The sequence below is a fragment of the Salvelinus sp. IW2-2015 genome, linkage group LG17 (assembly GCF_002910315.2).
Source record: "Salvelinus sp. IW2-2015 linkage group LG17, ASM291031v2, whole genome shotgun sequence".
Taxonomy (NCBI): domain Eukaryota; kingdom Metazoa; phylum Chordata; class Actinopteri; order Salmoniformes; family Salmonidae; genus Salvelinus; species Salvelinus sp. IW2-2015.
This window is the reverse complement of record NC_036857.1, coordinates 26,833,812-26,860,987: the sequence shown is the minus strand read 5'-3', so window position 1 is coordinate 26,860,987 and position 27,176 is coordinate 26,833,812. Positions and strand designations below refer to the sequence as shown.

Sequence of the window (27,176 nt, the reverse complement as noted above, 5' to 3'; positions counted from 1 at the left end):
TGTCTATGGAGATTGCATGGCTGAGAGTTCGAAGTTATGCACCTGTCAGCAACGGGTCTGGATGAAATAGCCAAATCCAATCATTTGAAGGCGTGTCCACTTCCTTTTGTATATATAGTGTATTCCATATCCGCCGCCATTGTTGCAACCTCTATTACCAGTCTGTTCAACCTCACTTTCGTATCGTCCGAGATTCCTAAAGATTGGAAAGCTGCCGCGGTCATCCCCCTCTTCAAAGGGGGTGACACTTTAGACCCAAACTGTTGCAGACCTATATCCATCCTGCCCTGCCTTTCTAAAGTCTTCAATAGCCAAGTTAAGAAACAGATCACTGACCATTTCGAATCCCATCGTACCTTCTCCACTGTGCAATCCGGTTTCCGAGCTGGTCACGGGTGCACCTCAGCCACGCTCAAGGTACTAAACGATATCATAACCGCCATTAATTAAAGACAGACGGCTGCACATGTCACGACTCCCACCGAAGATGGCTCCCCTGCCTGTTCGGGCGGTGCTCGGTGGTCGTCGTCGCAGGTCTACTAGCCACCACCGATCCCTTTTTCCTTTTCTGTTCGTTTGGTCTTATTAGTTGCACCTGTTCCTTATTGTGTTTCTTGTTTTTGTCTATTTAAGCCTGTTAGGCCCACCTAGGTTTGTGCAGGATTGTTATTCTGTTAGTTTGTGGATGTTCGATGGTATTTTGTTTTTCCGTTTTTTTGGGGTCCTGTGTATGGGCCGTTCAGTTTATGCTCCTTGTGTTTATTGGCGTGACCGTTTTTCCCGGGAATAAATATACATTTATTCGAACCCTCTGCTCTCTGCGCCTGACTCCAACCCACTGTTCTTTAACGACTCTGACAGCACAGTACTTCATCTACCTGGCCAAGTCTTTCGACTCCTTTAATCACCGTATTCTCATTGGCAGACTCAACAGCCTTGGTTTCTCAAATGACTGCCTCGCCTGGTTCACCAACTACTTCTCAGATAGAGTTCAGTGTGTCAAATCGGAGGGCCAGTTGTCCAGACCTCTGGCAGTCTCTATGGGGGTACCACAGGGTTCAATTCTCGGGCGGACTCTCTTCTCTGTACATATCAACGATGTCGCTCTTGCTGCGGGTGACACTTTGATCCACCTCTACGCAGACGACACCATTCTGTACACATCTGGGCCATCTATGGACACTGTGTTAACAAACCTCCAAACGAGCTTCAATGCCATACCACACTCCTTCCGTGGTCTCCAACTGCTCTTAAACGCTAGCAAAACTAAATGCATGCTCTTCAACCGATCGCTGCTCGCACCTGCCTGCCCGACTAGCATCACTACTCTGGACGGTTCTGACTTAGAATATTTGGACAACTACAAATACCTAGTTGTCTGGCTAGACTGTGAACTCTCCTTCCAGACTCATATTAAACATCTCCAATCCAAAATTAAATCTAGAATCGGCTTCCTATTTCGCAACAAAGCCTCCTTCACTCACGCTGCCAAACATACCCTCGTAAAACTGACTATCCTACCGATCCTCGACTTCGGTGATGTCATTTACAAAATAGCTTCCAACACTCTACTCATCAAACTGGATGCAATCTATCACAGTGCCATCCGTTGTCACCAAAGCCCCACCACCACCAAAACCCACCACTGCAACCTGCATGCTCTGGTCGCCAGACCCACTGTCTCCCGGTCATCTATAAGTCTCTGCTAGGTAAACCTCCGCCTTATCTCAGCTCACTGGTCACCATAACAACACCCACCCGTAGCCCGCGCTCCAGCAGGTATATCTTACTGGTCATCCCCAAAGCCAACACCTCTTTTGGCCGCCTTTCCTTCCAGTTCTCTGCTGCCAATGYCTGGAACGAATTGCAAAAATCGCTGAAGTAGGAGACTTATCTCCCTCACTAACTTTAAACATCAGCTATCTGTGCAGCTAACTGATCGCTGCAGCTGTACACACCCTATCTGTAAATAGCCCATCCAATCACGTGAATCATGTGTCTATAAACTCTGTCAAACAGGGGCTGTATCACATTAGTGGAAARCAAGACTATTCTTAGGCCAGATCTGTCGGTTTTGACTAGCAGAAGCAACTTTTCGTAACAGGTTAGGAGAATGAGGTTAAGGTTAGGAAGTGGGTTAGCTAAAATTGTCCCGGTCGCAACTAACATGTAACTACAATCAGGTCTGCCCTGACCAAAGTCTTGGTTTCCACTAATGCAARGCAGCCAAACAGGGTAGGTATGCTCTCTAGTGGTAACCATTAGGAACAGCATCAAAACAACATGGGATAAGACTTACACCAAAAAAATCCAATACGTACATATGATGTACTTAAACGTCATAAAATTAGATGACAGTGCAGGGTCTTTATTTTATATTCTGCAAAGTACTGTCCCGGCAGCACAACATGGAGGCATTCAACACTGGAGGATACATAAGGCTGGGTCTGACTAACAACATTTTCCCTTGGCTATACTATTACCATATACTTAGAGATTAGCAAATGACAAATGATGGATATAGTGTAAGAAAATAGCCTGTCACTTCAGAATGCATTTCACCCATACACTAAATGCTGCATTTAGACAGGCCGCCCAATTTTGACCTTATTCTTCACTAATTGGTCTTTTGAACAATCAGATCTGCTGTGACTGGTCAAAAGAACAATTCAAATTGAGCTGCCTGTGTATTGCAGCCTTAGTACCACACATCCAAWTAGTGACCAATATATAAAAAGGTAATTTAGTGACTTCCATCAAACAACGATTCCTAGAGGAGTACACTGGTTAACCCCTGAGACTAAACATGAACTTTAAATGTAACATGCAAAACAATCCACAACATGATTCACTGAAAGTGCCCCCCCAAAAAAGTAATAACTTTATTTTTTTAAATACTAGTAAATAATAATCTAATATTTAACATCTTTAATACTATTGAATTGTTATGGACCACGCAATTCTCAAACAACAAATTTTGTTGTAATATATCTAATTTTGTCAATTTATACAGTATACAAAAGTAGAATTGTGACATTACCGTGGTGCTTAGCAGAACTTACTCATCCAGGGTTACACAAAAAAAGGCATTTTACACAACACTGTCCAACCACAGAATATATTAACCCTGTGTTAAGAACCTGTGACAGTTCTCAACTCCTTGGCTTTGTACTGTCAGCAGTTAGTCATGTTGGTGCGAGTTCAGCTGGCTGTGGGGGTCTCTATTCTGGGGCTGCTGCTGGAGCAGAACTGCCTTCACTGGAGATGGATGGCCAGTGGGAACAGGCCAGGGAGGCCTGGATGCATCCAGATTGTAAGCCACATATCTAACCAGTTTCTGTGTTATACCTCTGGAGTCGGACAGTACACTGCGGCTCAACACAGAGCACAACACTTCTGGAGAAATWCCTTCACCAATACATCTTTGGCTTTGCAAATGTAAGATCATGCATGTTCGTCTGTAAGCAGCAATATTCTCTTTAAATACATTTAAGTGWGTATGTATACCTGTACATATGTATTAATGTAGGCATGTACTGCCAAAATAAAGGAAACACCATCATAAGTGTCTTAATATGGCGTTGGGCCACCACGAGCCAGAACAACTTCAATGCGCCTTGGCATAGATTCTACAAGTGTCTGGAATTATTGGAGGGATGGGACACCATTCTTCCACGAGAAATTCCATCATTTGGTGTTTTGTTGATGGATAACAGTCTCAGGCACCGCTCCAGAAGTGTTCAACTGGGTTGAGATCTGGTGACAGACACACACTTTAAACCCCCTAMGCTCCTTTGAGACTCCTCTATCAAAGTCACGGAGATCTCTTCTAGCCATGGTAGCCAAAATAATGGGGAACTGGGCATTTMTATACATGACCCTAAGCATGATGGGATGTTAATTGCTTAATTAACTAAAGAACCACACACGTGTGGAAGCACCTGCTTTCAATATACTTTGCATCCCTCATTTACTCAAGTGTTTCCTTCATTTTAGCAGTTATATATATATATATATATGTATATAAATATATATATATATATATATATATATATATATGTGTGTGTGTGTCACCCTCACGCCCAGTGCACCTGTGCCCCTGCTGAGGCTGTGGAGTGTCTCTTGGCCTCTAGCAGCGAGATGGCCTGCTGCTTGTCACTCTCGATCTCCTTGAGTCGCTTCTCGTCCAGGAAGGACACCAGAGAGTTCCTCATGTCAACCACCTCCAGCATCTCCTGTAGCACACGGTCCTCTTCTCCCTGCTGCTCTGCCGTCTTCTCAGAGTCTGGGGTGGACACGGACACGATAAAAGAGGATTTTACYGACATACGTCAAACTTCGCACAGGAGCTGAACAAAAAGCCTATCCGCTCCCTCTTTGCCCCTCCCAATAAGTGAGCTTTTAACAACGCTATCAGTGAGACAAATGCAACGATCCAGTCTTTTTGTAGAGAAACATACCATCCAGCTCCATGTATTGTCTGAGCTCCATCTCCAGCATGCTCTGTTTATCCTCCAACTCCAGCTGTCGAGACCTGAGGAGCAGAGGAAACAGAAAACAGTTGAATAGAAGTGGCTGGTTTCATTCAATAGGGCCTTAGTTGCAGTTAAGGGACCCCCCCCCCACCCKCAGCTCACACTCAGCTCATGAGTCAACATGGCAAAACAAGGGTGCAGCTATGTTGAACACAATAACAACTCTGTCAGGAGTGTGAAGTCTGCTTCTCTGTCTACTTCAGCGAGGGACTCTCACCACACAAGAATAGCACACTCTGTATAATGTATGGAAATGTATTGAAAAGTTCTACACTCACGCCACCATGAGGTCTGACTCCTCAGAGACCAAGGCGTTCTTCTGATGGACCAGATGGATCCACTGGTCGATCATCTCAGGGGAACCTCCACTGCCTGTGGGAGAATGAGAAGATATGGTGGGGGGAGGGCGAAAGKGACTCAAGGAGTTCCTGCTCCATATTCCTTGATCCCTAAAGTTTGCCAAATGCCAATGTTTCGCTCTACGGACCTCCATCCGAGTATCACAGGATAAAAGATGAAAAGGCAAATCTTTGCTGTTCAAGACAAGCGATGTTCAAAGTACTGTGTTATGGTTCGCTAGATCAAATGAAAGCGTTGGGGTGGGGGTCGCACCTTCCTCTCCTCGGAGTACCTGCTCCAACACCACACCTTTATCCTCCAGCTCCTTAAACGTCACCTCAATCTCCTCCAGGCGTCTCTGAATAGACTGGGGGGGGGGGGGGGGGGGGGGTCACAAGCATACAATAAGATGAGCTTTAAAGCAGAAAACACTGGACAAGCAGCAAGACTCAATACTGGCAGGTCCAGTGTTAAGACTAACCATCCCAATGTAGAGCTGTTCTGATCTGGCATCAGCAGACTGTCCTGTTCAGACAGTGAACTGACCTGTGCAGTATTCAGTAGGGTGCACCAGAGCAAAACCTTTTGCAACAATAAATGTTCTCTCTCTAGTAAACACAATCCTGTGCTTTACTGGCAAATCTCAGTATAGTGAACCGACCTGTGCTTTGTGGAAGCGCTGCATCTCACACGTCTTGGCCCGTCGATCCAATGTCCTCATCTTCAACAGCTCCAGTTTCTCAGCCTCCACAGGGTCTGAAGGGATGGTCTGGAACTAGAGACAAGGGAGAGTGTGTGTGTGAGTGCAATGTCTATGGACTTAATATGCCAGCCAGGCAAGTCCCACMCCTTACCTTATCATCATATAAATCCAAGCCATCTGGTGCAAACATATCCAACTCATCCTCCTCCTCCTCATCATCATCATCAGCACCATCTTCCTCAGATACACTGTGGCCATGGTGTACTTCTTTGAAGTTAAAGAAATACAATTATTAATTAATACAATTATGAAGAACATGGCTATTAACAACTGCTGTTTGCCATATAAATAAATAATTGATAGGTATAAAGATGTGGTCATACTGACACCATATAATTAGGAATCAGAATACTAAAATGGACATGAACCTTCTTATGATGGGATAAAGGTCAGCCATTTTGATCAGGGAGTTGGTTAACTACGGTTTGCCAGTGCTGTGATATGATAGTGTAAAATAATGAATTTGAATCATTTATCTGCACTATGTTTGTTGGCTAGCTAGCCAGACAGTTTTAGAGGAATGATTATATCATCATATATATATATATATATATATTTTTTTTTATTTTTTATTAAACTGCCAATATGCCAACATTCTATTCAAACAATGCAGTCAATCCACAGCCATATACACTGGCTCAAATCAGTCGATGATAGGACTTAGACAAGTTGTAAATGCAACAAGTACTGATATTGTATCACGTAGAATAGCCCTCGCTGCTTTCCAAGAAAACATAATTATACAGAAAATGTGTATGAAATCCATTTTAACTATTTATATTATTATGACAATATTTTAGGATGACAGTAATTGTCCTTCACAACTTCTGATATAATCACATGCCTTACTTTATTTTCCTGCATAATTAAAATCWGGATTATGCCTCTACTGCCATTCTTTCRAATTAGACTGGTTTGGATTACTCCCTGACCAAAGTGGCTGCCATTTTCACCCCATTCTGGAACTTTGAGGGTTTATGACATAGCCCCTCTAGTAATTTAATAGGATCTCTATGGCCCGAGACAGTAAATTCACACCACACTAGGGTCTTTACCTGGGTGGCTGTTGAGGACGCTGAAGCGTTGGTCCCTCCCCAGCCGAGGGGAGGACAAGTTCCAGGGGGAGAACTTGGAGCGGACCCTGGCGTGCTGACCCTGGCCCTCCGCTGGTTCCTCTTTCCTCCTGAAGCAGCGGCGGTTCCTGTGCTCCCGTATGTGTCCCCCCGCGCCAGGGCCCCCACTCCAGTAGCCCTCCTCCTCCTGGCCGTCTGCACCTCAAATCAAACTTTATTAAACCCTTCAAGCTTRCGACTGGGTCATTTTAAACATGATTTCTTTTATCATACCTCAAAAAGGTGGTATAGTTCACACTCCCATTTAAAAATCGCAACATTTTTACAGMTAAAGCAATAGAAGAGACAAAACAAAGAAAAGGTAATGAAAGAGAAAGATACCTGGGGGTTTGGGTGGGCAGGGACCCCCTGCTGTGGCTGAGGAAGAGGAGCAGGAGGAAGAACCGGGTGTCTCCGAGTCAGAGTCCAGGCTGAAGCTCAAGTTGACTAGGTGGTTCTTCTCCTCGTCGGTCAGCTGCAGCTTCCGCAGGGATGGCTTCGGCCTGGAGTCAGGGGCTGCCTTGGGGGTCCCTTTCTCTCCTGCTGCCCTGGAGGACCCCTTCTCCCCTACATGGGCTGGTGACGTGTCCCTTTTTGGGGTGAGGAGGACGGTGCGTGGTTTGGGTACAGGAGGGGAGGTCTGAGGGTTTGGGATGGCCGAGCGAGCTTGGCGAGGTTTTGGGACAGGGGTCAGAGGATCCGAGGGGGCATCCTCACCCCCCTCCTTCCCCTCTTCCTCCACCTCACAGTCCTCAAACCCTTTCTTTATGAAAATGTCTATGGGTGGTTTTGGTGAGACAGGGGGCTCCTCTACAGGGTTAGGTTGTTTGCTACTGGGGTCTTCCTGACTCGGAGGATGCAGAGGCTCCATGGGTTTAGGAGGACCCGAGTCTAGATAGTACTCATCGTCCTCAGAGGGACAAGGTGAGGGGTCTTCACTGGTGATCGAATTCACACCTTTCTCCTCCTCGTGATCTCCGATGTTATCCTAGAAGGGGGAAAAAATGAAAGAAGCATTGTAGCATTAGCATTGTTGTGAWTAAACATTCCTCTGTAAATGAATGGTTATGGTACACTGCCCTGTTGGAAATGAACAGGTCTTGTGACTCAACGCTAATGTACTACTTCTACCCACTAGCTGTCCTTAACTGTTCTTTACAGACAAGTTGAGCCACAAGCTGGCAACATGGTATGCAACAGAACGGTTTAATTTCCCATCTGCTCAAACTCAGAACAGAGAGACCCACCTTAACGGATGGGGATTGTTCCCTGTTCTCTATCTCTAGCTGTTCAGAGTGCAGATCACAGTAGAACTTCCCTGAGGGCACAAGAGGGAAAACAACAGCTTGCACAGACTCTGGATCTTGTACATGTTAGAGATGCTACTTGACAACCCTTTCTCCCGTTCTCCTTTTCACATGAACCACAAAACACGTAAAAGGGTATCTTTCATTCATTTTTCATATGGTGCATAAATAAATTAAACTGTGCTGTATTTATCATCRGGATGTAGGTTCCTTGCCTTGGAGGATTTAACTTACTACAGGTATGGAAGTTGTTGCACACAAACTATATTCTGTTTCTGTATTGTCTAAAGAGGGTGTAGCTTGCTGCATCTTTCTGAGCAGACAACATTTCAGAAGATAGAACACAACATGTCACTGAGAATATTTTCCATACTTGAGTACATAACGACCATGGAAGTCCTATTTGCATAGTAACATGATGTTGCGCTTGTAAAAAATTCAAAGGCTCATTAGGATCCAGCAGATATCCCACGAGACTGAGTGCCAGTCTACGCTATCAGGTCACCTCCTTGGCATTCGACAGCATGCTAAGGAATTAACATGATTAGCACAAACAGACTGGCACTCAGCYGTAGAAGAAGTTGTAATGCTCACTCACCCGTGTGCTGGCTAAAGGTATAACTGCCAAGTCTGAGGGTGGTGCCACACTGCTGGCAGGTGAAGCAGCTACGGTGGAAGAACTTGCCCTCAGTACTGATCCTTTCCAGCACATAGACCCGCTGGCCGCAGAAGTAACACTCCTCGTTGTTCATTGACGTCGGGCTTAGTTCAGGGTCAGGGGTCACCTCAGGGGCTGCGAGAGGGGCTACAGGCTGAGAGCAAAGAAATTGAGACCAACAATCATATTTGAACAGTACTTCAATAACTTAGCACAAAAACATGTGCTTATGATGTAACAATAGCAACTAGTCCTGAAGGCCAAAGAAAGAGGAACGACTCAAAATGACAAATCTGGCGTGTTCAACAATTATTACAAAGGTCTGTACCCTAGGTGTTATACCCCAGTAGTAACCAAAGAGAGGAACAACCACCAGTGATGTCAGTAGTTCAATAACATAGCACGGAAACATTGTATAGAATAGCAGTTGGAGTAGTCCTGAAGTCTGCAGATACATCCATCACACAGCAAAAGGTTAGCGCTGCATGGGAGTCTATGGTAATGAGGATAGCATTTGTATTCTAGACACTACTCACATCTTCCTCATCTCCCATCCTCATCCTTTTATCTTTTTCTTCTGTCTCCCTTTTATCTTTTTCTTCTGTCTCGGCTGCCAGTCTCTCCTGTGTAAAAGATAAAACAGTCAAATGGCCGTTTATGGTTTAAAATATGCAAATAAATAATGGATGATGTCAAAATGAACAATGCTTTAGATATTATCTTACATGCTTGAAAGGTGTCTTTGCTATTACAGTTGATTTTGGAAAAGGCCAACAAAGGTAAACATCTACTGCAAGTGTTCTGTAGTATGGTATTAGTTATAATAACGAACTAAAACAATCAAATGATGACTAAAACACATTGTTTAACTGTTGACAATGAATGTACAATGAATGAATCAAAGTATAATTACAAGAACCAAAACCAAAATGGCTGGGCATGTGAATTCAAGGTTCTTATCTAGAGAACTCTGATATTACTGTAAGTAAATAGTTAACGACAGCGGGGAGTTGCATGAAAAAGATTGACAGTCGATGTGAACTTGAGGTTAGCCTACTCTCCATTTTACCCAACAGACAAATGTTTTTAGCGCGCTATCCCTGATARTGTATTGAGTAAATAGCTGACTAGTCGCAGTGACAACATGCAGCTGATTGCCTGAGCCTTACCTTGCGTCTTTGCAGAGAGTTGTGCTTGAGCTTGTTGAGGAAGAACACAGCCTGAAAAGACAGGGTCTTGGACGGTGTCAGGAGAAGGCTCGGGGGTTCTGCTGCAGAGACACAAACGCACTCCAGCTTTAGTTTCATACTGTCCCTGTTCTGCCAGAACAACACACACGTTTCAKAGGCACCAACCTAACAGCAGAGAACCTCCCTACAGCAGAGAACCTGCATTTTAAAATGTGCACACCTTCTTGTACATAAACAATGTGTTCTGGCTTTTTCTCTACCAATCTCCCGTATGTAAAAATCCTGTCAYTCATTTTTTATTACAGATCCAGCTTCTCCACACTGCTGTTGAAAATAAGGCTTTGTGGAAGATGTAATTAAATTCAATTTGTCAATCCCCCTGAGAGATCTCGTGTGTAAGCGCCCCGTGACAGACAGGACATGTCCCTCGTGCATGCGCATCTGTGTGCAAGCCAGACAGCCGATCCCCCTACAGAGAGCTACTGTATGCTACCTACGGCATCACAGCGACAAGGCAAGCGGAGCAAGTCACACCCTCTATCCAAGCCTGCTTCCAAATGCTGGATCACCACTGAAAATATCTCTGCTACACACTCTGCTAGTYTTTACCAGAAATAACCCCGGCAGCAAAAACAGACCGGGAAAATCCTTCTTCCTCACAGCAGGAATATTAGATATAATTTAGATGACGCTGAGGCTAGTCCCACCCAAGCCTGATAAGCCATTTCCTCACGGGCTGCTGTGCCGTTTGCTTTGACTGCTGCCTGGCTTACCGACTGAGCGCAAGGAGCAGCACAAKCCTGACAGTCAATCAGGGCTGGTTATGAGCACAGACCCAGCTACTCTAACCAGAGGAATGCTGGGTAATGCTCTTAAAGGGACAATGACAGCCCTCTCCCTCCTTATCAACACAAAACACATTTCATAGAGAAAAAACACCTGGGCCCAAGGTTGTACAAATGGGGGTTACATAAGCTATGCACTGTCTAAACAGCAGAGGTAGGGCCAGATTCAATCGCTTTCACTAATAGTAGGCTATGTGATATGGTTAATATTGAAAACTGCTGAAATTTGGTCCAGCATTTTTAGAAATGAAGCACACTAAAAACACCTTTACGTAATGAATACAACTACGCATAATGTTGAGATAACAATGCAACAGTAACATTCTACAAATATACATAATCTAGTCTCGTGATAGCAGACCTCAACAACAATTTCTTGTTCAAGATGGCTGGCGTCAAGGCTACAAGTAATCAAACAATCACGGTGCTAATTACTGTATGTAACATGTCTGACAGCCATTGCCCTGATGCTTACCTCTAGTGGGCGTCCTTTCGTTGAAGGCATCGTGGATCTGTGTGAGYTAGAGCACCATGGAGAGCTTATCTATCTGTTCCTTGGTGGCCATGTCACTGGCTGATATGATGGGAGGGATGCCCAGCTCTTCCTCCAGGAGGCTGAAGGCCAGCTGATTGTTGTGGACCGAATCAGACTCCTTCAGAGAGGACATGTCACTGTGGAGGGACAGGTAAGGGATAGTTACTATGTTGACCAGGGCCATGTTCAGTAGGGCACACCATAGAAAATGGACATTTGCTTTCTTATTGGACAGGTAGTAGCATGGAATTAGAATAATTTGAACAGGAAAAGCCTCTCAGACCAATGACATTTTACTGTAGCCTCATGGGTAGTTTTTCCTTCTGTGGTACTACTTGTGCATTTGCTAAATTTGTGGTGTATAAGTTGAATTGTCCCCTTATAAAGCCCACAGACTCACATAAGATGGGGTCTGAAGGTGTTGATGAGGGCACACAAGGCCAGGCCAGACCTCCAGGACTGGGTCAGATCCTTCACCTTCACCCTGTCGTACCCTGCCGTGTGCTGCTGGCACCACTTCAACAGCTCCTCAAAAGCTCCAACTGAATCTTGGCCATGAACACACATAGGAACACTGCATTAGGATTTAGAATGCATGCCTAATAGGCCTACACTACGCAGGAATCGCTCCTCCATTTCCTGGTTGTTAAAATTCTAATAGTTCGCCTAATTTCAGTTTAGTGACAAAACATGCAGAGAATCATTGTACCATCTAAACCACTGTGAAATATCTTTCCATAACCAAAAATATTGTATTTTCAGATGTTTGAAGCGGGTGTACAAAACTTGAAAGTAAAAGACTGCAAAAACTAAACTTAAGAACGCAATAACGCACATAGAACAGATCTACCGCTTCTTAAACTTGCTTTCAATGAGAATGACAGATCTATAACTCACATGTCTATGTGTATTTGGTCAGGTCTCCCAATAAGTTACATATTGCAGCTTTAAAACTTGTAATTTCATTACAGAATTACCCCCCAAATCTGTAACGGAATTACTGCAACTGAATGGGAAATCATAATAGTCACAAACCTGTCCTCCCTTCCACTGGCATAGTGTTATGTTCAGCWCAGAACTGTTTTCTTTGTCTTTCTGTTATCTGGTCTGGAGTGTTAAAACAGTCCGAGTCTGGACAGTGCTCTGCTATGCTGCACTGTGATTTCCAAACTTGCGAAACATGAAAATTACTACATTCAGATCCATAATTATGCATCTCTGTACAGTACAGATCAGTTACCCATGATGTAATTCCGTTACCGTAATTCCATTACCAGATGTAAATCCACTTGTAGTTCAATAACCAAAATATATATTTTTCAAACTCAAGGTGTCATGTCATAGCTGACACCCCATTCTTTCTGCAGACATCTTTGAATCTTAATTTAGAGCACATATTTAACAACGTTTTTGGAAAATGTAAATCTGTTACCAAAATGTGCATCTGCACAGTTCTTCCACTACGTTCTTTTTTGTAAATTCTCCAGTGGAAATTGTTAAAAGTAGTCCTTGTGCATAGAGTTGTATGGTTTGTAAAACAATAAGATCAAAGGTTTTTGTTTAGCATACATTTAAAGTGGAAAAYACTGAGTCYGTGTATTTCCGTTACCGTGGAATTGCCCAGCACAGTCGTGCCCAAACAAAAATGAATCATGCCCATGCTCCCATCATGCATTACTGCTTTAGTAAAGTGAAGCTAGACAAACCTTGTCGCAGGTGAGACAACCTGCCTTTCTGCTTCTTGGTTGGTTGGCCCAAATCAATATGGTCTTCAACATCATACAGATGTTGCAACTTTGGAATGCATGCAAAGAGAGAGAATCATGTTAAACAACATAGCACTTGATTTGAGTTGAATTTTATAATAGAGCCAGAACACAGTAGCCTGGTCCCAGATATGCTTGTGCTGTCTTGCCAACTCCTACGGTCATTGTCAAGCAACGGCAATAGGCGTTGGATATACAGCACAAACAGATCTAGGACCAGGCTAAGAACACAGTAAGCTTCATAAAGCTGGTACTCAAATGCAGAAGCTGGGGTTTGGTTTGATGCAGTGTAATTGATCTGGTAGTTTGTGAAAACTAAAGCCTTTCAGATCAATACTCCTCTAGTGGGSGAAATCAAAAAGCATTTCCTAGCCAGCTCAACACTTCATACACAAACAGAGCAGTTTCCTGGCAACGCATGTATACTCTAGGAAATATCAACCCAAAATGGCAGAGCAGCACTGATATAATTCACAATGTGTTAACAATGTTACTCAGCACAATATCTATTCACTTTGCTAGCACTGATACAGTGAGACAGTTATACCCTTTTCACACCATCGAACCAACCTGAACCAAACTTTACTGAGCTGGCCTGGTTACGCATCCACTATAGTTGCTGGAACCGTGTTGAAAAGAAAAGATCCAAGCCAGCACAGTGTCTTTCAGGTTGGCCCAATAGTGTGAATCAGGCATCAATGGAGCTTTGAGTCTGTGCTGACCATAGAAATAGAAGGACTATAATGTAATAGATAATATTTGTGTGTTTCTGACCTGYTTGGTCTTGATGGAGTTGAGGTTGACGTGCTGGTAGCGTGTAGTCGGGTCTATGCTAAAGGCACTGTAGTTTTTACTGATGTTCTCTGGCGTGGTCTGGGACAGGAGCTGGTAGATACTCTCCCTATTTCAGTCAGAGGGAAAGACATCTCCTAGAAACACTTATACCTCAGAAGCTCAGTGTAGAACTGAAGAAGAAGCAGCTCCAAAGYAACAGAAGATTGATGGGTTTGTTCAGGAATATTTTTTTTTAAAGCAGCTGCTTGTGAAGTAATGGATGTTCAAAGAATGTTGTGAGGAAAAACAGTTAAAGGCCTAGAGTGCTATTACCAGTTGGAGAGTTTTCTCTGTAAGGCCCGGCCAGGGTGACCCCTTCTATACAGTAACAACGAAGAGGGATGMGCACATGATTTTTGAGGTGATGTTTATGATCATATAGAAAAAGCTTTGTTACCGTTCAGCAATGACCTCCAGGTGGGGTTTTCCCTTGCCCCAGCTCCTGACCATCCACGCTGTGTCGAAGGCAGCCAGAAACCCACGGGCAATACCTGTTCCCAGAGGCCAGAATGGCTGTGGACACATACACWTTCAGAATAGTGCTGTATGACAACAGGAAATTGTATGTAGACACTGTTATGCCCTTAGGAAATGGAGTATAAAATCGTCTAAGTGATGACCGTGTATAAAGTACAATCAGTGTACCATTGTGTGTATAACTGAATGTATATACAGTATGTGAGAATATAGAAACCATGAACATGTTAGACATTTTACAACAAGATCATCATCCATCACATGTACATGACCTCTCACCTCCACCAGGCAGTCTCCGACCAGGCCCATGAGTAGTTTCTTTCCTTTCCTCTCCCTGACTAGCGAGGCGTTCTCAGCACGGTGCATACAGGTGAAGTCAAACATGGCCACGTCAGGCTGGCCAGCGTGGTTCAGGGCAAACTGCATGTTGGGCAGGCGGTGGCCTGTGGAGAAGTGGGCAGCGCCGTGGGCGTAACGCAACAAGGCGTCCTGGTCCACGTTGGCCTGGCCCAGGAGCTGATTGGCGTCGCTGAAGTCCTGGAGACAATAGGGAACATTTTTGATGTGGTCACAGAGGGGACACCATATAATTAAATAGAACAAAAATACAAAATGGGGGGTACCGATACTCAAGCAGTAGAAAATTGGAGAAGCTGATAGTCTGTACTACTGATGCAGACCGGCATAATTAAAGCACTGGGGTGGTGGTGACACACATCAGAGAGCTGTCTATCACGGACTAGAATCTAGATGCTGCTTTATGTGAAAACAATGGATATAATCCTCCCACGTAGTCTAGCCAAGCATTATATGCTCCACATAAAGAAGCAAGCCGACACTGAGTCAGCATCTTTAAACAAAGTGGAACAGTGACAAGAATTACACAAATACCAACCCTCCATAATCATGCGCAAATATATAGAATGATTACAGCTTCAGTGCAACAGAAATACTAAACAGTTACTCAGCAGAACATCTCCCATCTTGCCAACTGAACTATAACAGATGAGACAGAGGAAAGTCTCTATTTTGATAACAGGCAGAGTGGACTCTAATCACTTGAAGACAAAACAAGAAGATCTGGCTTTGTCGTTCCAGACTACTAGTGTGACAAGAGGGAGCGAGAGTGAGCAGTGTACACAGTAGCATGGCTGGGGAGACCTAGTGCTGACCCTGTGCTGCATAGACATCAATTACATTAACACAGTTTATTAGCGGCTAATCCCAAAGAGCAGGAAAAGSCCCCAGCTTGTTTGGGGAGGACAATGTTGGGATCCAGGCTTGGGCCAGTTTGTCTCAGTGTTGTGAAACGCCCTCTAGAGGCCTAGTGTGGAGCTGCTGCTGCTGGTTGTAATGATGTGGTTCCCTCACCTGTTTAATGACCCCCATCTTTAACAGGCTCTTCTTCTTGGCAGTCATGACAAAGTAGTGGGTGGCGTCTTTATAGTAGACTATGTTCTCCAGATCAATACCTGGAGGGAGGGTGGGAGAGATAGAGAGGAGAGAGAAAGAAAGAAAAGAGAGGAGATAGAGGGCGAGAGAGGGTGATGGAGATATGGAAAGGGAGAGAGAAAGTGAGAGAGCGAGAGAGGGAGATCAAGAACGAAATGAATGAATGAGAGAGAGAGAGAGAATGAAATGAATGAGTGAGAAACTAAGAACAAGACAATGACAGGACAAGTGAAACAGCACTAGAGCACAAGAGAAGAAGAACAGGAGGATTGCATCACAGATGATAGCATCAATTCAAATGACATTGACAAGAGGAAGAGGGACACAGATTAAAAAGACAGCACTCTCCACTGTCCACTCCTTCTCTGTCGCCATAATTGTCACCATGCCCAGATTGTGCAATATTCTTTATCACGATCCGCGGTCGCTGAAACCTTAGTGTCCAACAATAGAAGTGTTTGCACTCACTAGACCCAAACCAGGGGCATAGAATAGAATCCTACCTTTCTCTGTGAGCAGGTCCTGGAAGAACTTCTGGTTGTAGATGCGGGCCACACCACTGATCTCTGCCACCTGGGCCTCGGCTGCTGAGTGATGGTTGATGAAGTTACATGTGATGCCGATGGCCAGCTTTCCTCGCAGCTCCTTCCACCTGAAGCCTGGGGAGAAAGACATGCATATCAAGGAGAAGCACATGCAGCCTGAATTCAGGTGCATATAATTGAGTGTTTCCGTTTAATAAATCAATTGTATCTGAGCTTGAGTGTCCGGCTACATTCTTTATTTTCTAAGTGTGTCCTCACCATCAGGGATAAGGTCCTATTAAAATATGCTGGTCTAAAGTGCGTACAGTATGTGCAGCAGGATGACAGCGTGTGAGTGTGTCCTCACTCCTCACCATCAGGGACAAAGCGTCCTCCTCCTGCAGAGATGAAGACATCAAACTGGAACTTCCCAGCAGGGTGATCGTCAGGATACAGCTTGGCCATCCAGCCTGATGGAGGGAGCCATAGGGAACCACAGAGAGAGCATAGCATTAAGGTCTATTATCACACACAGGACTCTGGGCAGATTATTTCAACTGCCCTACAAGCTTTTACAGCCATGCAAATAGCTATTATTTTATTTCTCTAATACAGGGAGGGAACAGAGGGGAGTCTAGAAGTACCTGTGGCTTCTGAGGGCTCCACAAAGCCTTTGAATTCCACCCCAGTGTTAACATCCACCCCCAGGAGGAGAGACACCTTCAGTAGTATCAGCTGGAGCTGACGGATGCCTGAAGGATACAGACACATAGAAAGATGTATGATATTGTCACACAGGGAATTTAAACAATCCTCTTCAATTCAAACAGTTGACTGATGCCTGATGATACGGACACACACTACCAGTCAAAAGTTTTAGAACACCTGCTCATTCAAGGGTTTTTCTTTATTTTTACTATTTTATACATTGTAGAATAATAGTGAAGATATCACAACTATGAAATAACACATATGGAATCACGTAGTAACCAAACAAGTGTTAAACAAATTCTTCAAATAGCCACCCTTTGCCTTGATGACAGCTTTGCACACTCTTGGCATTCTCTCAACCAGCTTCACCTGGAATGCTTTTCCAACAGTCTTGAATGAGTTCCCACATATGCTGAGCACTTGTTGGATGCTTTTCCTTCACTCTGCYGTCCAACTCATCCCAAACCATCTCAATTGTGTTGAGGTCGGGTGACTGTGGAGGCCAGGTTATCTGATGCAGCACTCCATCACTCTCCTTCATGGTCAAATTACTGCAGTCTCGTCTGAACAGTTGATGTTGAGATGTGTCTGTTAATTGAATTCTGTGAAACATTTATTTGGGCTGCAATTTCTGAGGCTGGTAACTCTAATGAACTTATCCTCTGCAGCAGAGGTAACTCTGGGTCTTTCTTTCCTGTGGCGGTCCTCATGAGAGCCAGTTTCATCATAGCGCTTGATGGTTTTTGCGACTGCACTTGAATAAAAAAAAGATGTATCCGTATTGACTGACCTTCATGTCTTAAAGTAATGATGTACTGTCATTTTTCTTCGCTTATTTGAGCTGTTCATGCCATAATATGGAATTGGTCTTTTACCAAATAGGGCTATCCCCTGCCTTGTCAGAACACAACTGATTGGCTCAAAKGCATTAAGGAAAGAAATTCCACAAATGTACTTTTAACAAGGCACACCTGTTAATTGAAATGCATTCCAGGTGACTACCTCATGAAGCTGGTTGAGAGAATCCCAAGAGTGTGCAAAGCTGTCATCAAGGCAAAGGGTGGCTATTTGAAGATTCTCAAATATAAAATACATTTTGATTTGTTTAACACTTTTTTGGTTACTACATGATTCCATATGTTATTTAATAGTTRTGATGTCTTCACTATTATTCTACAACGTAGAAAATGGTAAAAATAAATAAAAACCCTTAAATGAGTAGGTGTTCTAAAACTTTTGACTGGTAGTGTACACAGGCACTGTATGTGAAAAAATAACAGTAATAGATTCAACTAAATAAGGTTTGATTTAGTCATGCATAAAGATATATGATTGGCATTATTACATCAGTAAATCTAGTTGATATAGTATGGCAGTGGTAGACATACTGATGTGATCCAGAGCCCCAGTGCAGAATTTGCCGTAGAACTTCTTGGCAGCCAGCCCACGCAGGTCATAGATGGTGTAAGGCCAGAGGTGCAGTACGTTATTCCGGGAAAAAGAGTCCCTCTTCTCCAGTACCACCACCTGAGCCCCCAGCAGAGCCAGCTCTATGGCTGTCCTCAGCCCGCACGGCCCTGCACCCAGCACCAGGCACTGAGGAGAGAGAGGGAGATACAGAGGTGGGTAGAGGGGGGAGAAAGAGAGAGCGAGACAGAGGGAAAGGGTGCGTGAGAGAGAAGAGGGGAGAGAGTGGGGGGGAGGAAGAGAGAAGGAATAAATATAGAGAGGAAGGAAATAGGATAAAGCTCTGCAGTTGCTGAATGCACCTTGATAGTATCAAAAGCACTGACAGTACTCTGCCACTGTAGAGACACAATGCTGATGTTGAAACCTTTAACACAACTAGAGATCCAATACTAACAGAGCACCACACAGCCACCCTCCTTGTACAAATGTATTTTACTTTAGATAACTTCTTGAGTATTCCTCTTCTTCGTTTAAATGAGAAGAAATAAATACACACACCTTGGTTTTGGCACAGACTTTGCCCTGCTGGTAATCTTGGTGTTGGGCTCGCTTGTCCAGCTTGATCCAGAGAGCTTTGGCCTTCCAGTAGTTGAGCCTCTCCTTGAGCTTGGTGTAGAATCTCTGGTAGTCCCGGGGGTCCAATTGTAGGTGGTGGCAGAGCTCTGAGAAGGTACGCTGCACCTCCTTACAGGTCTGGGTCTGGACAAACTGGTCAAAGAGGGCATGGGAGGGGTTGGTGGGGTCTTGGTTCACCATGGTAGTGGATGCTGAACCTGTGCCTCCAGATTCTTGGATGTTCACTGTGGATAAAGTAAACACCAACACCATGAGAAAACAAAAATATATAAGATATATTATTAAAGTTGTCCTCTAAATGGGCACACATTTTTTTAAATTTTAAATAAACTGCCTAAAAATAACTGAGCTCAATTACAGAAGTTATTATAATATAAAGACTAAATAACAAAGTGATGCATTTTTGCCGTTGGGCTTTGGAAATATATGGAGGTGGTCTAGAGGTCTGACTAACAGACAACAACTGGGGACAATTCCCTCTGTCTGAAAATAAAACCCTAAAATTAGATGGTTTTAAAGCCACCCGAGTCATAGTCATCCCTAACTTCCCCAACCATGTGTTCTGTGTAGGTTCGTTATCTTTATGACAGCTCCCTAAGATTGAATGCTATGATGGGTGTTTACCATTGAACTTAGTGACGCTATATTACACACAAATAAMACAGTCTACTCTTAATAAAAACACTTCCTGTATCTTTGGTCCAGTGTTTCTCTTTCAGAGGGAAGAGAGACAGAAGTGGTTGGCCACATCACACTGAACAGATGGGATAATCTTAGCTTCACACTGACCACAAATAATACAGTCGCTATCCTCTTTACTTAAACTGGTTAGATAATAATCACTTAGTCAGCATTGGCTCTGGGCGCGGTAATACTAATAGATCTGAAAAGGGCTTACTTGGATCACATAGGCAGCTAGCATCAAGATAAACCACTGTTCAAGTCACATAGCTGAGCATTACAATGACTAAAACAGACTGCTACTAGAACTCCTTCCATACACCTATACTACTACTACCACTACATGTCAGTCAAAAAAAGCAGTAAATATACATACAGATATGGACAGAAGAATCATTAAACTCCAGTTTAAATGTGCAGGCAAATGTAGACCAACCTAAAATGTTTAAAAGCAGTGACAACAACTAGGTGACAAACTCTACTCAAGCTACTGTATGTGTCAAGCATTTAGTGCATTGTGGTTGGCAAGTCATTTCCTGGAACTAATGTTTTGTTCACACATGACTTCCTGAGATGACATTTACAAATGCTGTAACTTGCTGGTTATATTCAGCKTCTTCTGCTAGACACCTGAGGCAGACAGACACAAACCCTATTGGACAGATTGGGTGAGGGCTTTTTATGGCCATAGAGCTATACAAATAGATGTGTTTGTGGGAGAAATATAGGCTACTGTACAGTACAACCTAACATAACTGTATGAAGAGCTATTCATTCAATGGGCCGAGATTGTCCAGGTCTTTATTGTGTGGATGTTAAGAATGAGGTCATAAAACAGGCTCTAGTCTACAGTGTACATTATGCAAGAGGAACCCTCAKGCTCTCAGTAGCTCTCCCTCTATGTACTGTAGCATTTCCCTGGAGTTCTCTTTGGCCCTCATATAGTTGCTCTGTAACAACTCAAATGTTATACTGGACATTGATATAACATTGCAGCTGAGAGTTGAACCTCTCCGTCACTGCATCAGGCAGAGCTAGAAATCAGACACAGCCTTGACAGTTGGAACACTTCAGCTGTCAAATCTAGCAGTATCATATCAACTCAGGCCCAACAGTCACACTGTAGCTATGCAAGGGAATCATATCTGTCAAAATACACAGGATATTGCTTCACTGGAGACAAAATGACTAAARATGTTCCTCAAAACCATATCATTAAAATCATAACTGAGCCGCTCTCCAGTCATGCATGCTCTTGAARTCAGCTTTACAGTGACGTGAAGTGYCTGCCATGGTATAAACCAGAGGCACACAACCACACTAAAATGTGGGCACAAATTTCTGCCTTGTAATGATTAATCCTTTATCAAATACAATAACAGCTTGCATGTGGGCACAAAGGTCAGGGTAAAAGTCCTTCTCTCAATAGACCTCAAGGAAACAAATAAAAGTGTGTCCAATACATGTAAGCAGGAGGCCACTTTCAGTATCAGTGGTGTGCAACTTGAATGTCCTACTATCCTACTGTCCCCGGCATCTCATCTTCTTCGGGTCATCTTATGCCAGTCGTTCATTCAAGTCTGTCACACACCTACGACTCTTTGTTCAGCTTCATTTTAGATGTGATATTTCTGGTATCCTTCTTCTTTGTTAAGCAACAGACATCTGCAAACAGAAAGTTGTCATTCATCTTCATGCGCAACATCCTGAGTATTTCATCTAAGAGAGAGACAAGAGCAACGGTATTTGTTCATACTGTCGAAAGACAGTTGACAGCCTCAATYAAGTGTTGGCTGCTGTGGTGGAGAAAGAAAGTAGACAGTTCTTGCCTGTTCTTGACTCTTGTGATGATGTATGTGGTTAAGAATGCTGCACCCTGCAAAGCACACAACATCTGCCTGGTACAAACCAGGCAACACACACCATTTAGAGTCTGTTTCTTTCCTGAGGTTCTACTCAAACAAGTCTTGTCATGACAAATATGGAAATGGTCAGGAGCAAAACCTTGAAGAGTGAGGAAGAACCTTTCCTTATGAAGTAGACTGCTCTGCTTGAGCAATGATCAAGTTATTGCTATACTTTCGACAGACAAGGCAGATGTTACATTTACGTGAGGAGAACAACAGTGGATAAGGGTTTTTGTCTTACCCCGTCACSTGTCGGCTGAGGACAAAGGGTCTGCCACAATGACTGGTCTGCAAACGCTGCGGTGTATATTATCAAGCTGCTGAATGCCTCTAACATGACAGAGCAGCCAAAAGTTGGGGCCAGGAAAGGGGCGGGACAGCAGAACAGTAGACACAGCACAAATGAGGTAGAAAGAAAGAAAGGTGAGTGAATTGGGTATGAGATGCTAACCGTATTTCCCTGAAGGTAACTAACGTGTTTTTGCTAATTTGCCAAAAAACAAAACAACTACGATACCAAGGTTGTACTTGAGAATTCTCAACTCCACGTTACAATGGAGTTGAGTGGCAATGCGTTTTGGCGAAGTGTACCTCCGACTACATGAAGTCGGTATCACATCGATACATTTGTCTTGTGTAAAGGTGTTATTTTCTTTGGGTGCTGCAATTTGTAATTTTTGATAAAAATAGCATTTTATTCGACCTCCACCAAGGGAGGTTGATGTGTGCAATTTAGATTTTCGGGTGTAGTTACCCTTCAATTCAAGTGCTAGAACAGTGTGTTGTGAACAACATTAGCATGAGCAAAAAACAAGTGGAATTGGTGGGTCACCTTCAAAATAAAAGTCCACGCCACTCAACTCCATTGAGATGTGATGTACATATTGTGYTGTTGAAAATTCTCTGCTACCAAGGTTGATTGCTATACAACAARGGGAAATTGATAAATGAAATAACAGGAAAAAAGGGGTTGCTGAATAATATGGTGTGTGCCAATCCTGCCCTGCAGAACGTTCTTTCTGGTTTCAATTACAAAGTAGGCCTAGTATCTGTAATATTACTGGACTTTCAGAATAAAACTTTATTGTGCCATTATCCCAACTGTTACACCGAGAAGATTGAATGACTGCTATAATTTTAGCTGTCATTCAATCTTCTCTGTGTAACAGTTGGTATAATGGGATCATTCAGAGTACAACGCAATTTCTCATCACTGGATTGAGGTAAGTTTTTTTGAGCCATCTCTCACGCCAACTCAACAGAGTTATAATTTAAGCAAATGCCCTGCTCAACCCTCTAGTGCAGCTGAGAGCAAGCATAAGGTGTCGGATCTGCAGGCTACCTACTGTCTGATCACAGTTGAAGGGAATTCCAGAAATAAATAATTCATTCTCACCTGCACGCACGTTCAGCGCACAGTCAAAATTGACTATATTATAACCATTCATGAAAAGACCAAAAAGCTAATTTTTGTTAACTCTTAAGGATCTGCCCCCTTTTTTTAAATTTTCGCCTAAAAAGACATACCCAAATCTAACTACCATTTGAAAGGAAACACTGAAGTTTGTGGAAATGTAAAATGAATATAGGAGAATACAACACATTAGATCTGGTAAAAGATATAATTTTTTTTGTACCATCAATCAATCAAATTTATTTATAAAGCCCTTCTTACATCAGCTGATGTCACAAAGTGCTGTACAGAAACCCAGCCTAAAACCCCAAACAGCAAGCAATGCAGGTGTAGAAGCACGGTGGCTAGGAAAAACTCCCTAGAAAGGCCAGAACCTAGGAAGAAACCAGGCTATGAGGGGTGGCCAGTTCTCTTCTGGCTGTGCCGGGTGGAGATTATATCAGAACATGGCCAAGATGTTCAAATGTTCATAGATGACCAGCAGGGTCAAATAATAATAATCACAGTGGTTGTCAAGGGTGCAACAGGAGTAAATGTCAGTTGGATTTTCATAGCATCTCTACCGCTCCTGCTGTCTATAGAGAGTTGAAAACAGCAGGTCTGGGACAGATAGCATGTCCGGTGAACAGGTCAGGATTCCATAGCCGCAGGCAGAACAGTTAAAATTGGAGCAGCAGCACGGCCAGGTGGACTGGGGACAGCAAGGAGTCATCAMGCCAGGTAGTCCTGAGGCATGGTCCTAGGGCTCAGGTCCTCCGAGAGAGAGAAAGAAAGAAAGGAGAGAGAGAATTAGAGAGAGCATACTTAAATTCACACAGGACACCGGATAATACAGCAGAAATACTCCAGATATAACAGACTGACCCTAGCCCCCCGACACAAACTACTGCAGCATAAATACTGAAGGCTGAGACAGGAGAAACTGTGGCCACATCCGACGTTACCCCCGGACGAGGCCAAACAGGCAGGATATAACCCCACCCACTTTGCCAAAGCACAGCCCCCACACCACTAGAGGGAGATCTTCAACCACCAACTTACCATCCTGAGGAGGGGGGGCACCAACCCGGACAGGAAGCTCATGTCATTGACTCAACCCACTCAAGTGACGCACCCCTCCTAGGGACGGCATACCATCATCTTTGAAATGCAAGAGATAGTCAGCATTGGCTCTGGGGCGCGGTAAATACTAATAGATCTGAAAAGGGCTAACTTGGATCACATAGGCAGCTAGCATCAAGATAAACCACTGTTCAAGTCACATAGCTGAGCATTACAATGACTAAAACAGACTGCTACTAGAACTCCTTCCATACCCCATACTATACTACCACTACATGTCAGTCAAAAAAAGCAGTAAATATACATACAGATATGGACAGAAGAATCTTAAACTCCAGTTTAAATGTGCAGGCAAATTAGACCAACCTAAATGTTTAAAAGCAGTGACAACAACTAGGTGACAACTCTACTCAAGCTACTGTATGTGTCAAGCATTTAGTGCATTGTGGTTGGCAAGTCATTTCCTGGAACTAATGTTTTGTTCACACATGACTTCCTGAGATGACATTTACAAATGCTGTAACTTGCTGGTTATATTCAGCTCTTCTGCTAGACACCTGAGGCAGACAGACACAAACCCTATTGGACAGATTGGGTGAGGGCTTTTTATGGCCATAGAGCTATACAAATAGATGTGTTTGTGGGAGAAATATAGGCTACTGTACAGTACAACCTAACATAACTGTATGAAGAGCTATTCATTCAATGGGCCGAGATTGTCCAGGTCTTTATTTGTGTGGATGTTAAGAATGAGGTCATAAAACAGGCTCTAGTCTACAGTGTACATTATGCAAGAGGAACCCTCAGCTCTCAGTAGCTCTCCCTCTATGTACTGTAGCATTTCCTGGAGTTCTCTTTGGCCCTCATATAGTTGCTCTGTAACAACTCAAATGTTATACTGGACATTGATATAACATTGCAGCTGAGAGTTGAACCTCTCCGTCACTGCATCAGGCAGAGCTAGAAATCAGACACAGCCTTGACAGTTGGAACACTTCAGCTGTCAAATCTAGCAGTATCATATCAATCAGGCCCAACAGTCACACTGTAGCTATGCAAGGGAATCATATCTGTCAAAATACACAGATATTGCTTCACTGGAGACAAAATGACTAAACATGTTCCTCAAAACCATATCATTAAAATCATAACTGAGCCGCTCTCCAGTCATGCATGCTCTTGAACTCAGCTTTACAGTGACGTGAAGTGGCTGCCATGGTATAAACCAGAGGCACACAACACACTAAAATGTGGGCACAAATTTCTGCCTTGTAATGATTAATCCTTTATCAAATACAATAACAGCTTGCATGTGGGCACAAAGGTCAGGGTAAAAGTCCTTCTCTCAATAGACCTCAAGGAACAAATAAAAGTGTGTCCAATACATGTAAGCAGGAGGCCACTTTCAGTATCAGTGGTGTGCAACTTGAATGTCCTACTATCCTACTGTCCCCAGCATCTCATCTTCTTCGGGTCATCTTATGCCAGTCGTTCATTCAAGTCTGTCACACACCTACGACTCTTTGTTCAGCTTCATTTTAGATGTGATATTTCTGGTATCCTTCTTCTTTGTTAAGCAACAGACATCTGCAAACAGAAAGTTGTCATTCATCTTCATGCGCAACATCCTGAGTATTTCATCTAAGAGAGAGACAAGAGCAACGGTATTTGTTCATAGTGTCGAAAGACAGTTGACAGCCTCAATGAAGTGTTGGCTGCTGTGGTGGAGAAAGAAAGTAGACAGTTCTTGCCTGTTCTTGACTCTTGTGATGATGTATGTGGTTAAGAATGCTGCACCCTGCAAAGCACAACAACTCTGCTGGTACAAACACACACCATTTAGAGTCTGTTTCTTTCCTGAGGTTCTCCTCAAACAAGTCTTGTCATGACAAATATGGAAATGGTCAGGAGCAAAACCTTGAAGAGTGAGGAAGAACCTTTCCTTATGAAGTAGACTGCTCTGCTTGAGCAATGATCAAGTTATTGCTATACTTTCGACAGACAAGGCAGATGTTACATTTACGTGAGGAGAACAACAGTGGATAAGGGTTTTTGTCTACCCCGTCACGTGTCGGCTGAGGACAAAGGGTCTGCCACAATGACTGGTCTGCAAACGCTGCGGTGTATATTATCAAGCTGCTGAATGCCTCTAACATGACAGAGCAGCCAAAAGTTGGGGCCAGGAAAGGGGCGGGACAGCAGAACAGTAGACACAGCACAAATGAGGTAGAAAGAAAGAAAGGTGAGTGAATTGGGTATGAGATGCTAACCGTATTTCCCTGAAGGTAACTAACGTGTTTTTGCTAATTTGCCAAAAAACAAAACAACTACGATACCAAGGTTGTACTTGAGAATTCTCAACTCCACGTTACAATGGAGTTGAGTGGCAATGGTTTTGGCGAAGTGTACCTCCGACTACATGAAGTCGGTATCACATCGATACATTTGTCCTTGTGTAAAGGTGTTATTTTCTTTGGGTGCTGCAATTTGTAATTTTTGATAAAAATAGCATTTTATTCGACCTCCACCAAGGGAGGTTGATGTGTGCAATTTAGATTTTCGGGTGTAGTTACCCTTCAATTCAAGTGCTAGAACAGTGTGTTGTGAAAACAACATTAGCATGAGCAAAAAACTAGTGGAATTGGTGGGTCACCTTCAAATAAAAGTCCACGCACTCAACTCCATTGAGATGTGATGTACATATTGTGGTGTTGAAAATTCTCTGCTACCAAGGTTGATTGCTATACAACAACGGGAAATTGATAAATGAAATAACAGGAAAAAAGGGTTGCTGAATAATATGGTGTGTGCCAATCCTGCCCTGCAGAACGTTCTTTCTGGTTTCAATTACAAAGTAGGCCTAGTATCTGTAATATTACTGGACTTTCAGAATAAAACTTTATTGTGCCATTATCCCAACTGTTACACCGAGAAGATTGAATGACTGCTAAATTTTAGCTGTCATTCAATCTTCTCTGTGTACTCTGAATGATCCCATTATACCAACTGTTACCAACG

General features: G+C 43.4%; 1 protein-coding gene across 7 annotated transcripts; it reads right to left on the bottom strand.

Moving 5' to 3' along the window:
• Positions 1–2,329: 2,329 nt before the first annotated feature.
• On the bottom strand, positions 2,330–26,289 carry LOC111976617 (F-actin-monooxygenase mical1-like). Of its 7 annotated transcripts, none has more exon segments than XM_070448048.1 (27): positions 2,330–4,285; positions 4,461–4,534; positions 4,814–4,907; positions 5,148–5,241; positions 5,536–5,649; positions 5,729–5,844; positions 6,693–6,911; positions 7,092–7,737; positions 7,997–8,067; positions 8,655–8,868; positions 9,251–9,337; positions 9,884–9,984; positions 11,225–11,421; positions 11,685–11,832; positions 12,991–13,078; positions 13,825–13,951; positions 14,282–14,397; positions 14,641–14,898; positions 15,733–15,833; positions 16,317–16,472; positions 16,712–16,807; positions 16,982–17,089; positions 18,437–18,644; positions 19,017–19,318; positions 21,367–21,440; positions 21,605–21,673; positions 26,219–26,237. In XM_070448048.1, coding segments are annotated over 24 exon segments (3,900 nt in total). In that variant the 5' UTR covers positions 19,275–19,318; positions 21,367–21,440; positions 21,605–21,673; positions 26,219–26,237; the 3' UTR covers positions 2,330–4,076.
• Positions 26,290–27,176: the final 887 nt, after the last annotated feature.